We start from the raw sequence: 17,059 nt of genomic DNA, 5'->3' as shown, positions 1-17,059 counted from the left end.
TGGCAGCGGTGTCAAAGATGGATTAGAGAGGCTAAGAAGCCTGGAGGTGGGGAGGCCGGGAGGAGACTGTCCAAGGTCAGCCGTGCTCATAAGCAGCAGAGCTTGGATCTGAACCCGGCTCTTCTGGCTCCGAGGCCAGCATGCTCGTCACCCTGCCAAGGGCCTGTCCACCTGATGGGATTAGAATCCGCCCGGGCAATCCTTTCTAAGATCAGGAGCTGCACAGCCCTTGGTGCACGCTCTTCCTCCCCTGAGAGACGAGCCCCGCCCACCTTGGAAAATACAGCAAACACCCTGTCCTCCTCTGCTCTCCCTGCCTGCTTCTCTCCTGTGGCTGCTCTCAACGCCTGCATCCCATTAACTCGGCCCTCTTTCCCACACAGCCCTCCCCCCCCTGGAAACCAGGCCAACAGGGCCAAGTGACAAAGTGAATTAGACCCCGCTGAGGTGTTTGGCCTTGTTTTCCTTGGCCCCCAGCCTGACTTTTGGATGCCCTGGGAACGAGGGCACCTGCTTCTTTTCAAGGAGGCTCTCTGGTGAGGCCCACGCAGATGGCAGGGCCTGGCGTTCGCGGTTGTCAGGGGCTGCTGGTTCTTGGACCCGGTTCACTGAGAGCTGGGTGAGAGGCCAAGTGCAGGCCTGGCAACGCTCCCAGCCTCCCCGTGAAGCTGGGGATTGGCAGCGCCTTCGCACGCACAGCGAACAGTGCCGCCCTTCGGAGAACGCACAGGTGCGGGTACACCAGGCTTGGGGAGGAAAAAGAGAGGATACGCCTACACTCTCGTGCCTGTATCATGAAAATCATGCTGACATCTTGAGGCTAGAGCTTTGAAAAAAAAAAATTGGAGATGCATTTAACAGAAGATCTACGTCTAGGAAAAAGGTGAGAGTGCAATGATTAGTAGTAGAAAATGGGTGCGAAGCCAAAGCTGGGTTTGGCTCAGTGGTAGAGCATCTGTCTGCGGACTGAAAGGTCCCGGGTTCGATTCCGGTCAAGGGCATGTACATTGGTTGCGGGCACATCCCCAGAAGGGGATGTGCAAGAGGCAGCTGATTGATGGCTCTCTCTCATCAATGTTTCTAACTCTCTATCTCTCTCTCTTCCTCTCTGTGAAAAATCAATAAAATATATTTAAAAAAAAGAAAAGAAAATGGGTGTGAAAGGCTGCAGTAGCTAAACACATGTATGCAAAAGTATAGACATGCTTAGCTTTGGTGGTTACAGGAGTCCTTTGAAATCATCAAATTTTTATTGTGCAGCTGCCAGGCGGTCCTTCAGCTGCATTGGGCCTGCAGAAGCCACCAAGGCTGCAAGAATCCCTGAGTTATCAGGGATTCTAGCCACAGCCCCTGCTGGGAGCTGTCAGAGCCAGTGTTGATGGGACAGAGGGCCCCAGTACTGCTTTTGGCTCTGAGGCTTGTGGGTTTTCAGGGGAGAGTAGACACTCATGGAGAATGGTGATGTTGTAACACTTAGGGTGTGCGGTAGCAATTTGTGGACTGTGGCTCCACAAATCCACGAGCGTTGGAAATATCCATTTCTTCTAGTTAAAGTGAAAGTTTTAATTAATTTTTTAGTAAATGTGAAGATGAAAGCTGGCTCCCCCATCTCCGTCTGCAGATAAGTTTATTCTAAGCTCTCACTGGTGCATTTCCCTCAACACTACCACCACCGCCACCAGAGGCTGCACACCAACCCGGGAGGCCGCTCTGGTGCCTAGAAAAGGGCCAGGCCTCCCTGGTCTTCTCCTTCTGAGATTTCTGCCCACAGCCGACAGACCATGTGTGTGCAGGCACTGAAGGCTTTGCAAACACAGTGTTCCTTGGACACGTGACGCTGTGGAACCGTGGCCCTGGGTCGGTCCCTTGGGAGAACTATGGCATGCAGGGTCCCTCTAGGTTTTGCAATTGCCATGGGGATAGCTGAGTGCCCAGTCTTCACCCAGCCACACCTTCACTCTCTTCCTCCTCCTCCTCCTCCCACTACCTCAAATTCCTTTTTCAGCATTGCCTCTCCAGTGAGATCCAGCTTCCCTAAAAGACAAGAGAAGGCACGCCAGCAGCTCCCTTTTTCTGCGTGGAGGCTGGATGGAGGGAAATGTGAAAGGCCTTTCTAACACCTTAAAATTGGAGAAGGGAGCAGGAGGCAGAAAAACGTTGAGAATGCAATGCAAATTAGGAAAATAAATCATCCTGCTGCAGACTGTGATGCCAATGACAGGGCGTGCGGAGAGGCAGCGGAGCCTGGGGAGTAAAGGCTTGGGATCTTGGTTCTCCTTGCTGTCCATGTGGCCCGGCCTCAGTTCCCTCATAAATAAAACGACGGCAGGAACACTACCTGTCTGGCGGCGAGGAGGGTGCAATGAGTCAATGCACACTCAGCACTCAGAGCAGTGATTGGGTGCCTTGAGCACTCACTCCTTGTTAGCTGCTGTTACTACAACAGCTCTAGCCTCCCTGATGGACCTCACCTCATCGCTCATCCTCTGAGCATTTACAGCGCCAACCATGTCCGTCTCTCCTCAGGACTAACAATAACTTCGCTTCCACAGCCAATAAGAAGAAAGGAAGGGAGAGGGGACAGGTTGGAAAACTCCTTGTGTGCTAAGTGCGCTGATAGAAGGCGTGGGTTCCGGTCTCTGCCTGCTCCAAATGGCTGCTCCAACGAGGAGAAGAAGCTGTTCCAGCTGTGATGATGTCCCTCGCACAGTGATTGCAGGAATCTACGGGAAGGGCAGTGGGACATCTTGTTTGCAGATGGCGCTCGTCATCCTCAGAGGTGTGTGCTTTTCCAGTGGGAAGAGGACTGGACCAGCCGTCTTCCCCAGCGCTTCGGCTGGTTTCATCCCTCAACTCTCTAAGGGACCTTTCCTCACAGATGGCCTCTGAATTACCTCCTACCTGCCATCCTCTCTTACAGTTTCTTGCTGTCTATGATTTGTCTCTGTTCCATTTAGTTATGGATCCTGGGTGTCTTTGTTTAGTGTCTTCTGGCCCAGTAGATGACATGGCTCCAGAGGGCAGGGATTACATGTTTTATTGATTAAGCTTTGAATCTGTTAAATGAGGGAGGTAAGGCTGCTTTTGCCTCACTGAGCTGTGAAATTAAAAAAAAAAAAAGTTAATACATATGAAGCTTCCTTATTAATCATAAAACATGATGTAAATATTGCTATGCTCAGTACCATGTCTGTGAGGGTACATCGCAAGCTGAATACCTGTGAAATGTGCTCCTGGACAGATTAACATGATGTTAAATGAGGTAACAGAGGAAAGTACTTAGAAGGGAATGTACACCGTGATAGCTCTTACTGTTGGAAGTCAAAGATGGCAGTCCCAACCTCTGAAAACATCACATTCGCTTATTCCACCCATAGTAGATTTGAAATGGTTTAATAAGAGCACGCCTGTGGCTAAACACACATGACAGCAAGTAACCCAGTGTCCATAAATTTTGTGCACTAAGCAGGGGGGTGGGGGGGGGTGTTGAGGTTTTACAAGTTAGTTCTCAACTAAGATGGTCCTTTTTTTTTTTTACATATTTTTTAATTGATTTTTTTACAGAGGAAGGGAGAGAGATAGAGAGCTAGAAACGTCGATGAGAGAGAAACATCTACCAGCTGCCTCTTGCACACCCCCTACCGGGGACGTGCCCACAACCAATGTACATGCCCTTGACCAGAATCAAACCTGGGACCTTTCAGTCCGCAGACTGACGCTCTACCACTGAGCCAAACCAGTTTCGGCTAAGATGGTCCTTTTCTACCATGAAGCAAAGATGGTGAGTAGGGCCCCTTCCTCTCCCCATGGCAGAGATACTGCAGAGAGAGGGGAGCTGTTTCCAGAACAAAGGCAGCTGCTGCTAGAAATCCACAGAGAGCAACTGGGCCGAGCATGAATCTCCTCAGTTCGAACGGCGCACAGACGTGTGCAGCATCACCTTCGGAACAGCGGGAGCTGGGCAGGAGGGATGTTGTTGATGAACACATAGTCTTGGGCTGAGGCTCTTCTGCTTTTGATGGACCAGCCAGGAAGTGAGAAATGATCCATCCCCATGGGCAGTGTGGTGCCCGAATCCCAGAGGCCAGGAACCTAAAGACCAAATGGTGTTAAATTAGAAAGAAATTGACCAGTTTGGACCAGAACAGACACATTTTGCTGCATGAGGCCATTCTTCGGCTTTGCCCTATTTATTGGAGAGGCAGAATAAGGAGTTGGCACCCTAAAACCACACTGCATATTCCTTGTTGGTTGGTGTGCATAATTATGGTTTAATTAACTACTTAGTAAGATGCCCGGAGTTTGTGTGCATGTTTTGTGGCGTTTTTGGCTCTCCAAGGACCCCAGATTCCCTGTGGTTGGCAGAAAGCCCAGTTTTCCCCTACCAGTGGTCGGCAAACTCATTGGTCAACAGAACCAAATAACAACAGTACAACAATTGGAATTTCTTTTGAGAGCCAAATTTTTAAAACTTAAGCTTCTTCTAAGGTCACTTCTTCAAAACAGACTCACCTAGGCTGTGGTATTTTGTGGAAGAGCCACGCTCAAGGGGCCAAAGAGCCGCATGTGGCTCTTGAGCCACAGTTTGCCGACCACGGTCCTAGACCCTCAGCACAGGCCCTCCTGAGGGTTACTCACTGTCTCTATACAACTGTGGCTGCCTTGGGTAGAAACAAAGGTGAGCAGTGAGTCCGGGAGAGGTCAGGTAACAGGAAAAGATAGGCTAGGTTAAGGTGACCAGACGTCCCACTTTTGGCGGGACAGTCCAGATTTTTAACAATTTGTCCCGCGTCCTTTTTTAAAAGTCCCGAATCGGGACTGTCCCGCCAAAAGCGGGGCGTCTGGTCACCTTAGGCTAGGTAAAGGTCAAAGGGACTAGAAGTAGGTCCCGGGAGCGGGTGGAAAGGTGGACTGAACTACTCCATCTACAAGCAGACAAGGCCTCGTCACAGATGCGCACCAAGATATAGGAACAACGACCAAGGTCGCCTACATGGGATAAACAAAGGCCACCCAAGGCCAGACACAGGAGGAGATGGGGTGGCCACACATCCCAAGGGGGTGAGAATAGGAGGAGGAAGGATACAAATCTGTAGTAAGCTTTTTTTTTTTTTTTTTTTAAACCCTCTTTGGGGAAATAATGATTGCCACGAGCATAGTTCTTTGATCTTAGCCCCAAAAGAGTGGGGTTAACTTCACTCTCTGTCACGGGACTCCACAGACGGGGCTTCTCTGGGGCCAGGGACTGTAGGTGCCCCCATGCCCCACGGACTTCCTGTTCCAGCTCCATTTTTCCCAGTCAGACTCCACCTGCTGTGAGAAACGTGCTGGGAGAGAGGTAGTTCAGGGCACATTGGAAGGGGGCAATAGAGGTAGGGAGGAGGGGGATCAGAAGCTGGAGGAGCCAGGGAAGGCCTGCTAGGGAGACCTGTTGCTGATGTGAGAGAGAACCCTGAGCAGGCTGCGGGTGGAGTGCACCCGTGCTTCCGGGCCTTGGACAATAAGGCAGCCTGGGGAGGGCCTGGGGCAGGGCGAACGCAGACTCCAGAGGCCGAGGGTAAGGAAGGTGAGTACATCATCTAACCTCACCGTTTGGCCACAGGCGGACTCTGCTCTTTAGGGACAGGTAGAACCTTTACTCAGAGAAAAGTCACCTTTTGGCACCGGGAGGAAAGTGCTCTCACCCTCATGACACCCCCAACAGAGGTAAATATGAGAGGAGTCTCGTGAAAGGAAACAGCATTAAAACAGATCCCTGAAAGCGAAAGCAGAGCCTGGGAGCACGAGCTCGGAGTCTGTGGCCTGGGAGGTGGAGGCGAGCGAGCTCTGCAGAGGAGACAGGGGGAGCTTTGTGCCCCGGCCGGCCAGGCGCCCGGCCTCCTATCTGTGCTGTGCGTCCTGGGAACATGCAGGGACTCCTCCTGGCCACCTTCCTCCTGTCAGCCCCGGCACAGGTGAGTCCTCTCTCCTCCCTCCTTCCCTCGGGAGTCTGGAGCAGCTTATAATTTTTTCCGTTTAAAAATCTGGGAGGAAGACGATGGGGGAGGAAGAGAGGATGGATTCCTTGTGGAACTACCTCTTGAGAAATAGGGAGCCATTTTCCTCCCCAAATAAAGTGCTGTTTCAGTTTATGAGGGGAAAGAAGGGGAAAGCATTTTTTCCCCCTCTCAGGTGATGGCATTTCACCCAACGTTCGATATGTTTGAACAGCTTCACGACTTTGGTAACGTATATGTTTTTATTGGAGCCCAGCACACGGCGTGCCCTGGGGAAGCCGCAGCCCTACCTGGCGGGGGAATGAAGGCGCTTCTTCATGTGGGCGCCAGGCTGGAGCTCAGCTATCCGCAGTTGCGTGCAACACGAACAAAGAGCCACTGGAAAATATGATGTTTGACCACTTTCGGTGAAGCCTGTTCTGGTTTGAAAGGAGCGCTTTTGGAAGAAACATGTATATTTTGAAAACACGGCTTTGTCTTTTCCCGACCCATGTGTCTCTCACTTGTCACGAAAGGGAAGCCGTCCATGGAGACTCTGGAACTTTTCAAGCAACAGACCAAAGGGAAGTTTAATTTAACATGACCGACTCATTGCCTTGGCATTTTTTAATAAGAATATTAAAACAGGGTGAATTACTTGTGGATTTGTTTACATGGTGAATGTTTTTTTGCTTGCACGAAAGAACAGGGTTTTGGAAATCTGGGGATTTAGCAAAATATCTTAGATTTGACCATCTTTCAGTCTAAATATAAGTGAGGTTATACAGTATTTGTCTTTCTGTGTGTACCTTATTTCACAAAGAGGATGTCCTTCGTGTCCATCCATGATGCTGCAAATGGCAGGATTTCTTTTTTCTTTAAAGGCTGAGTTACATTGCATTTTATGTATATCGACATCTTCTGTATCTACTCATGCATGAATGGACATTTAGGTTGTTTCCATAGATTGGCTATTGTGAATAATGCTACAATGAACATGGAAGCACAGAGTACAGCTATCTCTTTGAGATCCTGATTTCAATATTTTTGGATAAATACCCAGAGTGAAATTGCTAGAGCACACAGAAGTCCAATTTTTAATTGTTTGAAGATTCTTCATATTGTTTTCCATAATGGCTGTACCAATTTACATTCCCACCAACAGTATACCAGGGTTTTCTTTTCTCCATATACTTACCAACACGTATCTTTTTATTTATTTATTTATTTATTTACTTACTTATTTATGTAGTAGTCATCCTAACAGGTGTGAGATGATATCTTGGTGTGATTTTTATTTGCATTTCTCTGATAATTAGCAATGTTGAGTACATTTTCATGTATTGATGGCCCTTTGTACGTCTTCTGTGTAGAAATGTCTATTCAGGTCCTTTGCCAATTTTTTAATTGTTTTATTATTTTTGCCATTGAGTTGTATGAGCTCTTGATCTATGATATTTTGGATATTAACCCCTTATTAGATATATAGTTTGCAAATATTTTTTCCATTTCTTTCATTTGTTGATTATTTCCTTTGCTGTATAGAACTTTTTAGTTTTATGCAATCCCACTTATTTATTTATTTATTTATTTATTTATTTAATATATTTTATTGATTTTTTACAGAGAGGAAGAGAGAGGGATAGAGAGTTAGAAACATCGATGAGAGAGAATCATGTACCTTGCCTGCAACCAAGGTACATGCCTTTGACCAGAATTGAACCTGGGACCTTGCAGTCCGCAGTCCGACGCTCTATCCACTGAGCCAAACCGGTTTCAGCAACCCCACTTTATTTTTGCCTTTTCTTAAAAAAAAAAAAATAATAAAAGAACAATTCTTCTGGGTGGAGAAGATAGAGGACAAAAGGAGAAGCAAGCAGATTACAAGACTATTATAGTCATCTAAGAGTGAAAAATAATGATGGTTTGGATTACTAAGGTAGCAATAGGGTTATTAAGAAATAGAGTGGGTGTATTTTGAAGATATAACCAACATGTTATACTAATGGGATTGGAACTAAAATGTGAGAGAAAAGTCAAGAATGACCTGACTCCAAGGGATTTTGGAAAAATGAAATTAGCATTTGCTCAAACAGGGATGTGTGGGTAGAGTAGATTGGAAGGGGAAATTGGGAGCTAGTTTTGGTCGTGTTAAATTTGCTATATCCACCAAATATCTAAGTGGAGATCTGGTTAGTAGGTAGTTTGAGTCTGAGGTCAGAAGAGAAGTCTAGGTGGGAGGTAAGAGATACAGAGGGAGAAGATAGGTCTTACCCACAGGGGTGGCAACGTTTAGAAATGAAGAGGATGAGAAGAAACAAGCAAAGGAGACTGAGAAGAAGCCATCAGTGAGCAAGGAGGAGCAAGAAAGTGATGTGTTGGGAGCTGAGTGAAGAACAGTTTAAGCTGAGCGTGACTGTGTCAAATACTGGTAGATATTATTGTCACTCAGCACCCTGTCTTCTATCAATTTGGGGGAAATCTATTTCTATGAAACCTCTGACATCAGTTTGAGAAATCACTTCTAACATCACCTTTATTATCATATGAAGTTCTGCTGCAGGGCACAGGGCCCCGGGCCATTAGAGGTGACTCGTGAAGGAAGGCCTGGCGAAACAGAAGTGCAGCATCGGAAACAGGTCTGTCACTGGCCCTGCAGATGTCCTCAGAAGGCCAGCTGCCCCCCTGGAGTGAGCCTAGTGAGGGATGGCTGTGGATGCTGTAAGATCTGTGCCAAGCAACCAGGGGACGTCTGCAATGAAGCCGAGCTCTGCGATCCGCACAAAGGATTGTACTGTGACTACTCAGCAGACAGGCCGAGGTACGAGACCGGAGTGTGCGCATGTAAGTGTCTTCTGGACCTGCTGGGAGAAGTAGAGTCTAAACAGGATATGTTTCCTGCAACGGCTAATTTGGAATAATCAGCTTAGTTTGGCTAACTATAAGGCGGCTTTAATTTTCACACACTAAGGGGACTGGCTTTGTCGTATTAGACACCGTGTGAAATTAACAAATGTTTACACACGTTCAGAAACCTGTTATTTTAATTGCATTTAAAGTGATCTCACAGTTCTTCTCAAAATAATTGCTTTTAATGATTAAAATATAAGAAATTGAGTCTGATTTCTTAAAGTGCCACAAAAACAGCAACATTTGTTAATATTGTCAAAAGCAATCTGAATTCAGCCTCTTCTATAAATGGAAAGTAATCTTGCTTAAAACGTGAGGATGTATACCTAGTATTCAGACATACTGCTTTAATCTCAGCCTTTACAACTAACCATCAAGTTATTGTACTTTTTACTGGAGAGAGAGAGAGATAGAGAGAGAGAGACTGACTTTTACCCCAAAGCACAACTTGACCCTCAGCTTTCTGGGTCTTAGCTCTGGAGTCTGATGAGACCATCTAAACCTACATCTTGACAGTAATTCAGGATGGTGATTTAGATACTTAGGATTAAGGAATCAGATTTGTAAGGGAAGAGAAATATCTATGTTATCTGGGCAATTTAGTCACTCTATAGAAAAGCTCAAGTGGGAAGCAAATTACTCCTAGAAGTTTGGTCATGAGCATGTAATAAGAGCACATCTTTGGAGGTGGAATGAATGTGTAGACCCATGCTGGTCTGATAGCCTGATTCTCCTGTCGGCACTACTATATTATATTGGTTAAGGTGTAGGCTCTGGGTTTAAATTCTAGGCTCTATCTGCTGGGTGACCTTGATCATGTTGTTTAACCTCTCTGTGCTTCAGTTATTAATACAATACATTATATTACCTCCTATCTCATAGACTTGCTAGGAAGATCTAATGAAAACAAAGGACATAAAACCCCAAATACCTAGCCCAATATCTGGTATGCAATAGACTCTAAAAAGCATTAGTTATTATTCATGGAAACTTGACAGAGAAACCATGACCTATCAGACTCTGGCATTCAAGACATGCCTTCCTTCCAAACAGTGCTGGGGAACAAACAGTGACCAGCAACTGGGGACATAACAGGCGGTTAGAAAAGATACAAGCCATTCCCTCACAGAGTCAAAGTATATTGTGTCAGACGGATCTTTTAACACAGCTTAGACACAAAGTTGATGGCGGTGTCATCTATAACTGGGCTTACAAACTATGGCTCCGTGACCAACTCATGGCCCTCCCCTGATTTTATACAGAATGTTTTGCTGGAGCTCAGCCACACCTACTCAGTTACATGGAGTTTATGGCTGCTTTCCAATGGCAGGAGCAGTCATGGTGACAGAGGCTGCATAGTCTATAAAGACTAAGATAGTTATGATTTGGACCTTTACAGAAAATTTGCTGGTCGATGATATGGATAAATATCTTTAAAACTTTTTGGTCCAAGGGCCCCTTGATTTATGAGGACTGAAAGAGCTTTTGTTTGAGTTATCTCTGTTGGCATTTAATAGATTAGAAATTTAAAAATATTTGCTAATTTGTTTTAAAATAACAAAATATAAACTCATAGGAATAATATATAAGCTATGAAAATTTTATTTTCTAAAACAGAAAAATAGAGTGAGAAGAATGGGATTGTTTTACATTTTTGCAAATTTAGTGGATAGTTTAACAGAAGATAGCTAGATTCTCCCATCTGTTTCTACTTTCAATCTATTGCTATGTGATGTTTTGATTGAAATATATGAAGGGAATCCAGCTTCACACAGATGTATTATTGGAAAGGGAAGGAATATTTTAACAGACTTTTCAGATAATTGTGACTATTATTTTTTATATTATATTAACACTTGAGAAGTGGTAGTTTCTTAAAAATTAGCTGCATCATGAAGTCTAAAACAATACCATTGAATCACATCAACGTCAAACTCTGTGACATTAAAATACATTGTTCCATCCAAAACCTACTTGGAATGGATCTTTTTCTCATGCATAATTTATACTGTGCTTTGGTTATTTGGGAAATAGTTTGGAACAATGGGTTATGTAGAAGTTCCAAATGATACACATAATTATATAATATTTTTTAAAATCACATTAATTAATCCTAATTCTGTCAGAAAGTCTATATATTGAGTAGCTATAAGGATCTTAGAGGTGGGTATGAGTTTTCCAAAATTCTAATTTTTGCTTGAAAGCTTGAATTCTGTCATTGGCAATAAGTACTGTCAGTTGTTTTGCTTGAAGTTATTGTATAATCTCACTTGGTTGATTTTCAAGAAAATGTCAGCCAAATGCCCAGTCTGAATAAGCATGGCTTACCTGTCAGTCACTCAGATGAAATTCCCACAAAAAAACATGGGTAGTTTGGCCCACAACTCAAACAGCAGCACAGGTACTTCCCTTAAGAGAACTGTTGTACTTCGGTGATACCTACAGAGATGTTCTGATATTCTTCCCACTCTGTCACAAGGAGTGCTAAAAATATTTATTTGATGGTTAAGGTTTAATAAAATGTTTATTTTTTTACTGTGTCATTAAGGACATTCTTAAGTAAAACTAGCTTTTCTGTTAAAGTACATTTATATACAAGTACACAGCAAGGAAAATACAGTGGTTAACCTGTACAGTTTGATTCATGCTAAGATGCCAACAGCAGTGTTAGCCACCCACCATTGCTTTTGTATCATCAGTACAAATACCAACACAGTGACAGCAGTTTCTGACCTGCAGATTCCCTGATAGGGCCTCAGGCCCTGCCAAGGAGTCCGTGGCCACACTCCCAAACTGCTGACCCAGGTCAGGAATTCTGCTCAGAGGAAGTGAAAGTTTCCTCTAGTTCTCTTAAGACGAACATCAGTTACCATGCAGTACTGTAGTTGAACAGATTATATTGTATTTTTTTTAGCCATTCACATCTTAACTTACTAAGAATATATCCTACCTATTGTTGGCCATCTGGGGAAACCTCAGTCTCACCAGCCTTCAGCCCATCTCTCAAATTTACAATCTTTATCTCACTGCTGTACTCCAAGAGACTCTTTATTTACCATACCCTACACCCATGGTCGGCAAATTGCGGCTCGCGAGCCACATGCAGCTCTTTGGCCCCTTGAGTATGGCTCTTCCACAAAATACCACGTCCTGGTCAAGTCTGTTTTGAAGAAGTGGCGTTAGAAGAAGTTTAAGTTTAAACAATTTGGCTCTCAAAAGAAATTTCAATCATTGTACTGCTGATATTTGGCTCTGTTGACTAATGAGTTTGCCTACCACTGCCCTAGATCAAGGGCCTGTGCCTGGGTCTGGGTTCCGGAAGTGACCATTGAGGTTGCTAGCCTATGTAATGCTAATGTCTCATTTTCTCCTTCTCCAGATGTTCTGTGCAGGAGGTTCCAGATGGGGCCTAAGAAATTGAGAATGGCACTTTGTTAAGGAGATATGTTTCCTCTGTGGCATAGACTGGGAGGGCTAGGCTATCAGTGATGGCTTCTTTGGCGATTCTGCTTTTTTCTCTTTTCAGACCTTGTGGCTGTGGGATGCGAGTTCAACAGGGTACATTATCCTAATGGCCAAGTGTTTCAGCCCAGCCCCCTGTTTAGCTGCCTCTGTGTGAGTGGGGCCATTGGATGCACCCCTTTGTTCATCCCAAAGCTGGCTAACAGTCACTGCTCTGGGGCGAAAGGTGGAAAGAAGTCTGATCAACCAAACTGTGGCCTGGGACCATTACAGCAGCAGCTCTCAACAGCCTACAAAACAATGCCAGGTGCTCATAAGTGAACTGGTTTTCATGTCTGACTTCTTGTGGTTTATTTCATGTTCCTTTTATGCACCATAGGTGCTCCCTAGGCTCTTCCTGACTGGTGGTCAGTGTGAGATTTAGTCTGAGTTCCATCTTACTCTGTTTCAGGAAGGTATAGTCTAAGTTTCTGAAAAGGAAACTTGGTAATGTTTTCATTTTCCCCCCAGTAAAATATTTGTTTTTAGAAACCCTAGTAGGTCAAGAAACTCTTCTTCTGCTTATTTCCACTCAATCTCTTCTCAGGAGGATTGACCAAATGTAATTCATGTATTCCCTGGAAAAACTTTTATCTGAATTGTTATACCATGGGCAAGAAGTGTGAACCATCCAGAATAAAAGCAGAAATGGAAAGCTACTGCTTAAAAATATTTGAGGATATGCTTTGAATTTATAAGTATTATTTCTAGAAATAGAAAACTGCTGATATAAACTTATCCTAGGCATTCTTAAGTAGGCTGCCCAGGTACGTATGTATTGATAGTCAGGAACATGTAATGAGATTCTTTGTTTCTCTTGAACACCTGGCCATTTAGTCAGTTTGCTCATAAACTTTGTATTCTGGACTGCTCTGAGTTAGCGTTTTATGTCAAAGCCAGGGTGTTTTGGGGACAGGAGTTTAAAGAACGTCAGCATATGAAGCACAGATAAGGAGGGCCTTACTGTAAAAAGTGCAAAGCTGATGCCTTATTATTCACATCTGTGTTTTCATCCAGAAATCAATGCCTTTTTCTTGAAATATAGAGCTTAGGGAACGAACGGAGCCAAGGAATTGCAGAATACTTACGCTGAAAACTCCCAAGTTCACTTATATCATGTGAAATGAGTTTTAGAAATTGAAAAGCCCTATGAAAAGGCCATCCTCAGGGATTCCAATTATGCAATTAAACTTGAAAAAAATTTAACAGGCTCTAGTGAATTTGCGTTTACCATGCATAGTTATTCAGCTAACAGCATGCCACTACTATTTTTAATACTCTAAAAATGTAAGCCAAATTATTATTTTTTTCAAGAAGTACAAGAACAGTTGGTTTACTGCATTGAATCTGAGTGAGTCAATATAAGTCCGTAGAATCTCTTCGGTGAAAGAGAACTTTAGAGAAGTAGTTTGCCACAAGTGGAGACATTTGGATATAGTTCAAGTTGGTCTCATTTGTAGCGTGAGAGCAGTTTCAGTAGATTTACTTGGTACCTGGTTGGAGGTATCAGATGGTGATTGATGCTTTGATGCAACAGCAAAACCAAACCAGACCCTGAAAAAAATCTCTCTGGTAACTCAGGGTTGGACCTACATGTTTCAAAGGAAGTATATATTTAATCTAATATCTCTCCTTTGCTTAACTGTGAAACTATACTTATGGGCCCAAACAAGAGTTTGGCTTTTAAAATTAAGCACAGTGATAAATGTTTACTTTAAGATATATTTGTGATAGTAATTTACATACATAGTTAATGCCAAATGGTTAGAATCTAGCTTTTGCTTGGTCAGTACAAAGCATGCAATGACATAATGCCCCCCTGCTTTTCTTACTGCTCTCCAACTCTAAACTTTGACTTTAAAAATCTCTTCTTGCTTTTTAAGGAATGTCAAGAAAATTCCTGAACTGCAGCTCTTGGCTTAACTTTAAGTGGAGTTTATATTAGAAATACAATAATCTAACCTACCTTTATGTATTGCAGATGCGTGCCAGGCTTTTTTTTTATTATTCTTTAAAAAAATTTATTGATTTTTTACACAGAGGAAGGGAGATAGTTAGAGACATCTATGTGAGAGAGACATCGATCAGCTGCCTCCTACATAAACTCAGCACAACTTTTCACATCTTATTTTTCTTCAGTATCCACCAGGGCACTGTACTTATCCTCTGGCACAGGAACGTTCAGGGCATTAAACTTCTCACTGCGCCAAGACCGGTTTGGCTCAGAGGATAGAGTGTCAGCCTGCGGATGAAAAGTCCCAGGTTTGATTCTGGTCAAAGGGCATGTACCTTGGTTGCGGACACATCCCCAGGAGGAGGTGTGCAAGAGGCAGCTGATAGGTGACTCTTGCTCATTGTTGTTTCTAGCTCTCTATCCCTCTCTTCCTCTCTGTAAAAAAATCAATAAAATATATTAAAACAAATAGTGTAAATAAAAAAATAAAAATAAAAAATAAACTTCTCACTGTCATCTACTAAGCCGGCCTTGGCTACATTGGCCTTGCAGTAAGCCCAGTTGATTGCAGGCAGTTTCTCAGGGAGAGTAGCCATCCTGGAGTGAGGGTCTCATTCCAGGATTTCAGGGTGTTGGCAATGGTTTTCTGGTTTTGGGGTCTGATTTCCCCCAAAGCTACCCAGTCAATGGTTTTTAGAGCAAGTTTTTGCCCAGCCATCTTGAAATCCTTCACCAACCCCAGAGGCCCAGTTACAGAGCAAGTAATGGGAAGTGTGGACTAAAAGACTTGATTTGGGGAATAAGGAATGATAATTAGACCATAAGTTTATTTTATTGTTATTTTATATAAAAATAAAGGTCAGATCTATTAACTATTACTAGCTTAAAATGATTACAAAATTATATATCTACATTAGTACATATACATGTATACACATGTACTTTCTCCTTTATTTTAGCTTATAGGAATCTCCCACTTATTTGGAAAAGAAAATGTCTTATTCAAGCTACAAAGTGGACGCCTTGCTCCAGAACATGCGGGATGGGAATTTCTAACAGGGTAACCAATGAAAATAACAAGTGCCAACTCAGAACAGAGAGAAGACTGTGCTATATTCAGCCTTGTGACAGTAATATATTAAAGACAGTAAAGGTAAAGTTTAATTAGACTTAACTTCATTATAATTTAATATTAAGATTCCTGAAAAGTGTGTGCAAATATGTGTGTTTTGAAGGGATGGATGGTGTTTGGTTCTCCTAAAAATAAAATCACTTTAGTATGACTATTAAAAGTCAAGCTGTCTCAGTGGAAAGCAGATATCACTCTAACTGCACTTTGTGGGGGGAATTTTATATCAAGCAAAGGCAATATTAATCTATTAGAAACTCTTTCAGCTTATAGTGTGGATCATGGTCAGCCTGAACTGCTGTGGTACCCCACCAATATGTGGTATTTTTTTAAAAAAATATATATATATTTTATTGATTTTGTACAGAGAGGAAGGGAGAGAGATAGAGAGTTAGAAACATCGATGAGAGAGTCATCGATCAGCTGCCTCTTGCACACCCCCTACTGGGGATATGCCTGCAACTAAGGTACATGCCCTTGACCGGAATTGAACCCAGGTCCCTTCAGTCCCCAAGCCGACGCTCTATCCATTGAGCCAACCCGATTTCGGCATATGTGGTATTTTTTGAGTATACTATCAAATTTTAAAAATGACTTCTTAATGTTATGTATATTTTTAGATCCCCAAAGGAAAAACATGCCAACCTACTTTCCAACTCTTCAAAGCTGAAAAATTCATCCTCTCTGGATGTTCAAGCACCCAGAGTTATAAACCCACTTTCTGTGGAATATGCATGGATAAGAGATGCTGTGTTCCTAATAAGTCTAAGATGATTACCATTCAATTTGATTGCCCAAATGAAGGGTCATTTAAATGGAAGATGCTGTGGATCACATCTTGTGTATGTCAGAGAAACTGCAGAGATTCGGGAGATGTATTTTCTGAGCTCAAGATTCTCTAACGGCCAAGCACATGGGGGAAAAACTCAAGGTTAGTCAATCATGTCATTACATCAAAACATTAGAATGGTTTTAAAAAGGTGGCAAAATGACCTTATTGGTTTAAAATAGTAAGAATGCCTATTTTTTTTTAAAAAATGCCTATTCTCAGAAGACTGTATTTAAGCATTAGGAGCTTTTAAAAAGGTTCTGCTACAAAGATATGTAGAATTTGAAAGTCTTAAAATTGAACTTACTTTAAAATGTATCTCATAATTATAGAATACACAGATACTTTGTTCCACCTACACTTTCCATATATAATGGAAAAACTACAGTTTAAAAGAAAATATTTCATTCTATAAAATAACCTGGAATACTTTGTTGAAGATGTGTAAAATACTTATTAAAAATTTAAAACTTTACCTGCACTTCAACAGTGTAGCCTAGGTTCCACTCAGATGGTAAGCAAGATTCTAGATTTTCTTAAATAGGAGTAAAGTTAAACTATAAAAAAATTTATAATTTCCACTGCACTATTCTGAATATCAGTTTATTAAGATTTCTTTGGGAAAGAGAAAAATGGAATTTCATTGCCTACTGTTGACAAATGTAATAAAGTTTTTATACCAAATACTATAAAAAACAAAATTTCCAAGATAAAGACCAAAAACAGTATCCTTACTTTGAAAATGAAAGGAATTTTAAAAA

General features: G+C 42.7%; 1 protein-coding gene across 1 annotated transcript; it reads left to right on the top strand.

The window, feature by feature from the left end:
• Nucleotides 1-5,497: 5,497 nt before the first annotated feature.
• CCN6 (cellular communication network factor 6) lies at nt 5,498-16,434 on the top strand. The gene is made up of 5 exons (XM_036414385.2): nt 5,498-5,954; nt 8,528-8,819; nt 12,412-12,654; nt 15,300-15,493; nt 16,090-16,434. Exons 1-5 carry the CDS (start codon nt 5,907-5,909, stop codon nt 16,369-16,371), a joined length of 1,059 nt encoding a protein of 352 aa, XP_036270278.2. The 5' UTR covers nt 5,498-5,906; the 3' UTR covers nt 16,372-16,434.
• The last annotated feature ends 625 nt before the right edge of the window (nt 16,435-17,059 follow it).

The sequence above is a fragment of the Pipistrellus kuhlii genome, unplaced genomic scaffold (assembly GCF_014108245.1).
Source record: "Pipistrellus kuhlii isolate mPipKuh1 unplaced genomic scaffold, mPipKuh1.p scaffold_m20_p_5, whole genome shotgun sequence".
Classification (NCBI taxonomy): Eukaryota; Metazoa; Chordata; class Mammalia; order Chiroptera; family Vespertilionidae; genus Pipistrellus; species Pipistrellus kuhlii.
The sequence above is the reverse complement of the archived record's forward strand: the minus strand, read 5'-3'. Positions and strand labels throughout refer to the sequence as shown.

What these genes read in the sequence shown, in the direction of transcription:
- CCN6 (XM_036414385.2), top strand. Translation starts at nt 5,907, where the DNA reads ATGCAGGGACTCCTCCTGGCCACCTTCCTCCTGTCAGCCCCGGCACAG. An exon ending in TCCTGTCAGCCCCGGCACAG is followed by an intron (nt 5,955 to 8,527) that starts GTGAGTCCTCTC and finishes TATCATATGAAG; the next exon opens with TTCTGCTGCAGGGCACAGGG. An exon ending in CGAGACCGGAGTGTGCGCAT is followed by an intron (nt 8,820 to 12,411) that starts GTAAGTGTCTTC and finishes TTCTCTTTTCAG; the next exon opens with ACCTTGTGGCTGTGGGATGC.